Source organism: Agelaius phoeniceus, chromosome 30, assembly GCF_051311805.1.
Source record: "Agelaius phoeniceus isolate bAgePho1 chromosome 30, bAgePho1.hap1, whole genome shotgun sequence".
In the NCBI taxonomy this organism is placed as follows: domain Eukaryota; kingdom Metazoa; phylum Chordata; class Aves; order Passeriformes; family Icteridae; genus Agelaius; species Agelaius phoeniceus.
In genome coordinates, this window is record NC_135294.1 from 2,920,872 (window position 1) to 2,930,012 (window position 9,141).

Genomic DNA, 9,141 nt, shown 5'->3' on the forward strand with positions numbered 1-9,141 from the left:
TTCTTCCTCCCGGTCCCGGCTCCATCCCCGGCAGCGCTCCTGGCTCTGCTGTCCCCAAACCCTCCCGGGCCGAGTTCATCCCCCCTGTCCCCGTTCGGCTCCGAGCGCTCCAGAATCGCCCCTGAGGTTGGGGTAGCCGGGGCTGATTTCAGCCTGCCCGGAGCTGCTTTCCCGGGAAACGATCCCGGCCTCGGCATTCCGGGAAAACAATCCCGGCCTCAGCATTCCCGGGGAGCGATCCCAGCCTCGGCATTCCCGGGGAGCGATCCCGACCTCAGCATTCCCGGGGAGCAATCCCGGCCTCGGCATTCCCGAGAAACAATCCCGGCCTCGGCTTTCCCGGGGAGCGATCCCGGCCTCGGCATTCCCGAGAAACAATCCCGGCCTCGGCTTTCTCGGGAAACAATCCCGGAGCAGGTTCCAGTGTGGAAATTAAGCCAGGCAAGACATCACCCCCCAGCAGCCCCATCCCGTTATCCTCCCCTGTGCTCACTTCTCCCTTTCTCTGTTAAAGCCATTCTTCCTAAAATTCCTGATTTTTTCTGCCTGAAAAATCACTTGAAGGCCAGCAGTCATTCCCTGTGTCCCTGCAATTCCAGCTGGGAAAGCAGCACAATTCCACATCACCTGCATGGGGTTAATTCCCACACTCTCCCAGCCCATCATATTCAAATGTGGCGGGTTTGGATTGGTTTGGATAAGGAGGAACCTCCAATTTTTCCCCTTTATCTGCTGATTTCCACGTGGATTTGATGCTTTTCCTTCTTTCCCTCTTTTGCAAATATCACTTTTCTCAGGCCCCTCTGCTCCTCACCCCAAAAGCCCAGAAGCTGTCCCCAGGTCACCCCTTGCACATCCAAAGTGACCTGGCTTTTCTGGGATTACAGAGCAGGGTCAGGCACAAATCCCACCCCAATCCCTGCTCTGGGATCAGCCCCAGACTGGAATAATTTCACCCACCCAAATGTGGAATTTGGGATGGGAGAAGGGAAAAGAGGAGGAGGAGAAGGAGAAGGAGGAAGACACTTCCTGGTGGGATTACAGAGGAAACCTGTGCAGGAAAAAGGGCAAAAGGAGCTGCATTCTGCAGCCAGGTAAACAGGGGGGGTCTGTGCCAAAGGCAGCCCCAGTCCCACCAGTCTGGAGCTGTTCCCATTTCCCAGTCTGCCCACAGGAATGTCTGTAACACACTGGGATTCCTTCCAGAGCCTGGCAGGTTTGGGGTTGGCTCTGTCACCACCTGTCCCTTCTGCTACTGGGTCAGAGCTGCTGCAGGAAAATAACAAGAATTAAACACATTAATTTAATGAAATAATTAAATACAGGTAATAAGAGGACACAAAATGGGTCACTTCACCCTCTTTGTTGTCTTTCCTTTGAAGGTTCACCCTGCTCATCACAGACACACCAAGCTGGTGGAACAGCTTCAGTACCCCCAGCTCCTCAGAGAACAGGCGTCACAGGGATGTCCCAGCTCCCCTCTCTGCTGGAGACCTTCCCACCACTCTTTGTCATTTCCCACCCAGCCTCAGTGGAAGGTGCTGCTGGTGAGAAGGGGAATCCTCCCCAGCCACACTCAGGAAGGGATTCTGAGGCGGGGAGGAGCCCAGAGAAACCCTCCCCAAGGCCACTTTGGGATGGGAGAAGGGAAAAGAGGAGGAGGAAAAGGAGGAAGACGCTTCCTGGGGTGGGATTACAGAGCAAACCTGTGCAGGGAAAAAGGAGCCACCTTCTGAGCCAGGTAAACAAGGAGGGTCTGTGCCAAAGGCAGCCCCAGTCCCACCAGGCCAGTGACCAGCTGGGTTTGGCCAGCTCCTCTCTCAGCTCCTCGGAGAACAGGAATGTCCCAGCTCCCCTCTCTGCTGGACACCTTCCCACCCCTCTTTCCCCACCCAGGCTCAATGGAAGGCGCTGCTGGCCAGAGGGGGAACCCTCCCCAGGCAGACAGGGGTCCCACACTCAGGAAGGGGGACCTGAGGGGGAGAGGAGCCCAGGGAAACCCTCTCCAAGGCCACCTCGGGGTTCTCCCCCTGCAGCACGGCGTGGGGCAGCAGCTGGGGCGGGCTGAGGCTCTGCAGAGCCCTGTGCCCGGAGGTGTCGGGGTGGAAGGACACCAGCTCGTTGCTGAAGGTCACCGTCTCCACGGCGCCGCCGCGGCACAGGCAGCCCCAGCCCAGCAGGGAGGCGAAAGCCGCGCGGAACTCGGCGTTGAAGGCGTAGATGATGGGGTTGAGGGCAGAGTTGGCCCAGCCCAGCCAGGTGAAGGTGCTGAGCACGGCCCTGCTGACGCATGGTGACGTTCCCTGGACACGGAGATGAGTGTCACAGAAGGGCACCAGGCAGTTGAGCACGAAGAAGGGCAGCCAGCAGCACACGAAGACACCCACGATGATGGAGAGGGTCTGCAGCACCTTGGTCTCCTTCTTGAGGGAGTTTTTCAGGGAGGTTTCCCGAGGGCGGGCGCTCCGTCCTGCCGGTGTCTCCAGGGAGGAGATGCCACGGAGCTGGCGCCGGGCCAGGTGGAAGAGGCGCCCGTAGGTGCCCAGCATGATGGCCACGGGGATGTAGAAGCTGATGAGGGACGAGGAGATGGCGTAGGTCCTGCTGAGGCTGGGATCGCAGCCCCCCTCCTCCGCAGAGCCGTTAAACCCCAGCAGCTCCCGGTCCTTGTGCCACTGCAGCTGCACGGGGATGAAGGAGATGAGGAGGGACAGCAGCCAAGCCCCTGCGATGGTGACGAAGGCCAGGCGCTGCGTCACCCTCCTCTGGTGGCGGAAGGGCTCGGCGATGGCCCAGTAGCGCTCGACGCTGATGAGGCACAGGTGGAGGATGGAGGCCGTGCAGCACATGATGTCAAAGGCCACCCACAGGTCACAGAAAGCCCCAAAGGGCCAGAAGCCCAGCACGTCGCTGGCAGCTCTCCAGGGCATCACCAGCACGGCCACCAGCAGGTCAGACACGGCCAAGGAGACCACGAAGAGGTTGGTGACCTTGGAGCGCAGGTGTGGGAACCTGAGCACGGCCAGGCACACCAGGGCGTTCCCCAGCAGCGTGGTGAGGATGAGGAGGGACAGGCAGGCGGCTGTCACTACCCGCAGGGACAGCGGGGAGTGGCTTTGAGCTGCCCACCCGGTGGCACTGAGCCCGTCCTGCCCAGCTCCTCCTGCCGAGGGGGAAAACCCATCCATGGCTGCCCCGTTGTCCTGGATTGTCAAGCAAGAGGTGTTCTGTTCCCCATCTGCATGGCAGCTGTCTCCTGTTCAGGGGGCAGTTCTCCTTATCTCTTCCACAGCCAGGGAGACACCTGCTGATAAGAGGCCATTGAATGTCCCTGCATGGCTGATAAGAACTACAGCATCCTATTGGGAGATGTGAGCCCAGAGGGAGGAGCCAAGCATTCCTGCCTGGATAGAATCTGGAGATTCTGGAACACCAGCCAAGCATTCCTACCTGGATATAATCTGGAGATTCTGGGACACCAGCCAAGCATTCCTACCTGGATATAATCTGGAGATTCTGGAACACCAGCACGGCTTCTGCACTGGATTCCCCAGAGGAGCAGCAGCTGCCTCTCCTTCCCCTGGATCTTCAGAGGCAGAGACTCCACCCTTCTCCAGGATCCCTGCTCCAGCAGAACCAGCCCTGGCACTGCAGGAGGGCTGAGCCACAATTCCAATGGTTCTGCTGCCCACACCCTGACCCACAGGGTGTCAGGCTGGGTTCTGACTCTGGCAGTGTTGGTTTAGTTCACTGCATTGTTTATTTTATCTTTTTATTTTCTTCCCTAATAAAGAACTGTTATTCCTGCTCCCATATTTTTTGCCTGAGAGCCCCTTAATTTCAAATTTATAGCAATTCAGAGGAAGGAGGGGGTTTACATTTTCCATTTCAGGGATGCTCCTGCCTTCCTTAGCAGACACCTGGCTTTCCAAACCAAGCCATCCATTTATCCCTGCCGAGGTTTCTCAGCTGCTCAAGGCTCCATCAGCATCCAGAGCCCATTTTCCCTTTTTTCCTGCTCCCACAGCATCTCTGAAGCCCCAGCTGCAATCCAGTCCCGCTGCCAGCCCAGGAAAAGTGCTGAAAGCTCTCGGTCCTTTCCAGGTCTCTGCTGACAGGATTTTTGGATTTTTGGATTTTTGGAGTTTGGGTTTTCCCTCCTGCCTCCCACCCCAGCTCCCTTCCTCTGCTGCTCCCAGGAGCCAGAACTCACCTCCAGGGCTGAGGAGGCTTTGCTGCAAATCTTCCTCCCTCTCCTCTCTCCTCTTCACCTGCTGGTGCTCCTGCACAATTCCCAGATCCCTCCCGTGGCCAGGCTGGGATTCACTGCCAGGAGCAAGAGGGGTCTGAGCTCCCTCTGCTCCTGCAGCCCCTCCCTGCTCACAGCCCCGGCCGCTCTCCCCTCTGGAGCCAAATCCCTCTGGCTTTGGCTCAGGTGGGATCTGGCTCTGCCCTGGGAGCTGGGAGAGATGTGAATCCACGGGGTGAGTCACTGGGAATTTGATGAGAGGGTTCAAGGGGGAAAATAATCATTCCAGTCAGATTTGAGGGTCCTCAATGCAAATGAGCACAGAAATTTGTTGTGATTTCTGCATAAAAGATGCCTGATTTCCGTGCCCAGGCGCTGAGTCACAGCTCCGAGATGACCCCAAACCAATCACTCCTCCCTGCCCTGAGCTGGTGCAAAACTGGCATTTACTGTCCACTGCAAAATCCCTTCTCCAGGGAAAAATAAAAAGAAAAAAAACACAAAAAAACCCTTAAAATCCTGTACAAACCTGGAAGGTTTTTTCTTTTTGAAAGTCCCACACAAAGCAGCCTCAGATCTTTTTTCAGCACAGGTTACCTGCAGAACCAGTGAGGGTGAGGATAAGTTTTTTAATCCTTGATAAATGGATTTTACTTTCAGTAAAGTGGTGTAAAGTTGCTTCTCTTTCAAGTTCATCACAATTTCTTTAATTCCCAGCTCATTCCACATCAGCTTTCACCTCAGGGATAACTGGTACAATTAACCAGAAAGCCAAGATCCTTTTCCAGACAGGTGTGGAGGTGGCACTTGGGGACACGGTGTGGGGGTGGCCTTGATGGTCTGAAGGTCTTTGCCAACCTTAACTCCAGAATTTCATATTTTGGAGCTCCCACAGAGGAGGAGCTGATTTTTGTCTCAGAGAAGGATTTCCTAGAAGCCTCCTGGCTTGGGATGTGCCACCATGAGCTGCTTAATTTAAAATTTATAGCAATTTTGTAAAATTTATAGCAAAATAATTTTATCAAAATTTTTACAATTTTGTAAAATTTATAGCAAATTTTGTCTCAGAGAAGGATTTCCTGGAAGCCTCCTGGCTTGGGATGTGCCACCATGAGCAGCTGTGACTTACGGAGGTGACAGATCCAGTGCCACCCTGCTCAGTGTGTGACAGATCTCTGCCACCACTGCTCTCCTGGGAACAGCCTCTCTGCAAAAGTGAGGTGGGGAAAAGCAGGACAAGCTTTGCAAATCCTGGGCACAAAAAGAGTTCAGCTGTAATTAATTCACTCTGTGCCCAGAGTGTGGTCCTGGAGCATCCCTGACCCTGCCTTTCCCTGTCACCTCGGGGGGAAAGAGCCACCAGAGCGCCCTGAGCCGGCTCGGCTGAGCCCGGGTCCATCAACCCAGCCCTACTAAACCCGGGTCCATCAACCCAGCCCTGCTAAACCCGGGTCCATCAACCCAGCCCTACTAAACCCGGGTCCATCAACCCAGCCCTGCTAAACCCGGGTCCATCACCCCAGCCCTGCTGAACCCAGGTCCATCACCCCGGGATTGCTGAGCCTGGATCCATCAACCCAGCCCTGCTAAACCCGGGTCCATCACCCCGGCATTGCTAAACCCGGATCCATCACCCCGGGACTGCTAAACCCGGGTCCATCAACCCAGCTCTGCTAAACCCGGGTCCATCCCCCCGAGCCGGCTCAGCTGAGCCCGGGGAGAGCAGGACCTGCCCCGGTCCATCCCAGCAGGAGCCGATGTTCCCTAAGCTCGCTCTGGATGTCCGGGCGCTCGCTGTGCCCGTGTCACGGCCGCAGCTCGGTTTAATTAAGCCTCGGTTTAATTAGCGGCGGCTGCAGCGCCAGGGAGCGAGGGTAGGTGGCACCAGCGGCCGCGCCCGGAGCAGCGCCGGCCCTCGGGAATTCGGGATCCAGCGGGGGAAGAGCAGGAGCTGGGGCAGGGCAGGGCAGAGGATAGGGCTGGGGCAGGGCAGGATCAGGGGCAGGGCAGGGACAGGGGATGGGGCAGGGCAGGGCAGGAGCTGGAGCAGGGCAGGAGCTGGGGCAGGGGCAGGGGCAGGGACCGGGGCAGGGACTGGGGCAGAGACTGGGGCAGGGCAGGGCAGGAGCTGGGGCAGGGGCAGGGCAGGGCAGGAGCTGGGGCAGGGCAGGGACTGGGGCAGGGCAGGGACTGGGGCAGGGCAGGGACTGGGGCAGGAGCTGAGGCAGGGCCGGAGAGCAGGGCAGGGACTGGGGCAGGGCAGGGCAGGGCAGGGCAGGGCAGGGCAGGAGCAGGGGCAGGGCAGGAGCTGGGGCAGGGCAGGAGCAGGGGCAAGGCAGGGCAGGGCAGGGCAGGGGGCAGGGGACGGGGCAGGGCCGGAGAGCAGGGCAGGGACTGGGGCAGGGCAGGGCAGGGACTGGGGCAGGGCAGGGCAGGGCAGGGCAGGGCAGGGCTCTCCCTCGAGAGGGGAATAAACCCCGGCACAGCCCCAGGGAACGGGCACAGCCCCGGGGCTGCCGGAGCTCCAGGAGCGTTTGGACACCGCTCCCAGGGAGGGATTTGGGGTGTCTGGGTCCTTTCCCACTCAGGATACCCCAAAGCCCTGGCAGATCCCTCAGGCACCCCCAGGGATGCTCTGCCCTCGGTGCCCCACGGGGCATTTTCCTCCTAAACCCCGCTCTGGGCACAAAGGCTTTCAGGAGCTCAGGAACAAACACCGGGACGCTGTCACTGCTGTCACTGCTGTCACTGCTGTCACTGCTGTCACTGCTGCCCGGGTGAGCAGGGGTGGCAGTGCCCTGTGACAGGGCAGGGTGGCTCTGGTCTGTCACAGCCCAGCAGAGATGGCACTGGACCTGTCACACAGAGCAGGGTGGCACTGGACCTGTCACACAGAGCAGGGTGACACTGGATCTGTCACACAGAGCAGGGTGGCACTGGATCTGTCACACAGAGCAGGGTGGCACTGGACCTGTCACACAGGGCAGGGTGGCACTGGATCTGTCACAGCCCAGCAGAGATGGCACTGGACCTGTCACACAGAGCAGGGTGGCACTGGATCTGTCACACAGAGCAGGATGGCACTGGACCTGTCACACACTGGGCAGGGTGGCACTGGATGTGTCACACAGAGCAGGGTGGCACCGGACCTGTCACACAGAGCAGGGTGACACTGGACCTGTCACACAGAGCAGGGTGACACTGGATCTGTCACACAGAGCAGGGTGGCACTGGACCTGTCACACAGAGCAGGGTGGCACTGGATCTGTCACACAGAGCAGGGTGACACTGGACCTGTCACACAGAGCAGGGTGGCACTGGACCTGTCACACAGAGCAGGGTGACACTGGACCTGTCACACACTGGGCAGGGTGGCACTGGATCTGTCACACAGAGCAGGGTGACACTGGACCTGTCACACAGAGCAGGGTGGCACTGGATCTGTCACACTGAGCAGGGTGGCACTGGACCTGTCACACAGAGCAGGGTGACACTGGATCTGTCACACAGAGCAGGGTGGCACCGGATCTGTCACACAGAGCAGGGTGACACTGGACCTGTCACACAGAGCAGGGTGGCACTGGATCTGCCACCTCTGTAAATCACAGCACGGGGTGGCAGTGGCAGCTCGTGGTGGCACATCCCAAGCCAGGAGGCTTCCAGGAAATCCTTCTCTGACACAAATCAGCTCCTCCTCCTCCTTGGGAGCCCCAAATGTGAAATTTTGGAGTTAAGGTTGGCAAAGACCTTCAGACCATCAAGTCCAAGTGTGGCCTCGGCACTGCCAAGGCCACCCCACACCGTGTCCCCAAGTGCCACATCCACACTTTTTGAACCCCTCCAGGGATGGTGATTCCACCCTTCCCGTGCCTGACATTTTCCATGAAGGATTTTGTCCCAATTTCCAACCTAAACCTCCCCTGGCACAACCTGAGGCTGTAGGAAAGGATCAGGAAAGGATCTTCCCTTCAGCTGGGGATGGGATGGGATGGGATGGGATGGGATGGGATGGGATGGGATCCATGAGATGGGATGAGATGTGATCCATGGGATGGAATCCATGAGATGGGATGGGATCCATGGGATGGGATGTGATCCATGGGACCCATAAGATGGGATGGGATCCATGGGATGGAATCCATGGGATGGGATGAGATGGGATCCATTGGACCCATGAGATGGGATGGGATGGGATGGGATGGGATTCACGGGATGGGATGGGATGGGATGAGATGGGATCCATGGGATGGGATGTGATCCATGGAACCCACAAGATGGGATGTGATCCATGGGATGGAATCCATGAGATGGGATGGGATCCATGGGACCCATGAGATGGGATGGGATCCATGGGATGGGATGGGACCCATGGGATGGGATCCATGAGATGGGATGGGATCCATGGGATGGGATGGGATCCATGGGATGGGATCCATGGGATGGGATGGGATTCACGGGATGGGATGGGATCCATGAGATGGGATGGGATCCATGGGACCCATTAAGATGGGATGGGATCCATGGGATGGGATCCATGGGATGGGATGTGATCCATGGAATGGAATCCATGGGATGGGATGGGATCCATGGGATGAGATCCATGAGATGGGATGGGATGGGATGGGATCCATGGGATGAGATCCATGGGATGGGATGGGATGGGATCCATGGGATGGGATCCATGGGATGGGATGGGATCCATGGGATGGGATGGGATTCAATTTATCCAATTTCTGGCATTTTGCACCACACCTGCTGCAGAAATCCCTGCAGGTTCTGCTGTCTCAACCCAAACCCAGCAGCTCCTCCTGGGAGAGGTCAGATCTCCTCCCCAGGATCTGCATTATTTATCAGCAACAGTTCAGCAGCTATTTTTTTCCAGGCTCCAGTTA

General features: G+C 57.8%; 1 protein-coding gene across 3 annotated transcripts; it reads right to left on the reverse strand.

The window, feature by feature from the left end:
• Positions 1-1,289: 1,289 nt before the first annotated feature.
• LOC129131687 (D(1) dopamine receptor-like) lies at positions 1,290-5,255 on the reverse strand. Of its 3 annotated transcripts, XM_077191755.1 has the most exons (3): positions 4,779-5,255; positions 4,214-4,326; positions 1,290-3,304 (listed from the first exon to the last, which is right to left on the reverse strand). In XM_077191755.1, exon 3 carries the CDS (start codon positions 3,186-3,188, stop codon positions 1,899-1,901), a length of 1,290 nt encoding a protein of 429 aa, XP_077047870.1. In that variant the 5' UTR covers positions 3,189-3,304; positions 4,214-4,326; positions 4,779-5,255; the 3' UTR covers positions 1,290-1,898. The 3 variants fall into 3 exon arrangements, with proteins under 3 accessions (XP_077047870.1, XP_077047869.1, XP_054506642.2); XM_077191754.1 differs by having other exon boundaries at positions 1,290-4,326; XM_054650667.2 differs by lacking the exon at positions 4,779-5,255 and having other exon boundaries at positions 4,214-4,765.
• Between the last annotated feature and the right edge of the window lie 3,886 nt (positions 5,256-9,141).

What these genes read in the sequence shown, in the direction of transcription:
- LOC129131687 (XM_077191755.1), bottom strand. Translation starts at nt 3,188, where the DNA reads ATGGATGGGTTTTCCCCCTCGGCAGGAGGAGCTGGGCAGGACGGGCTC.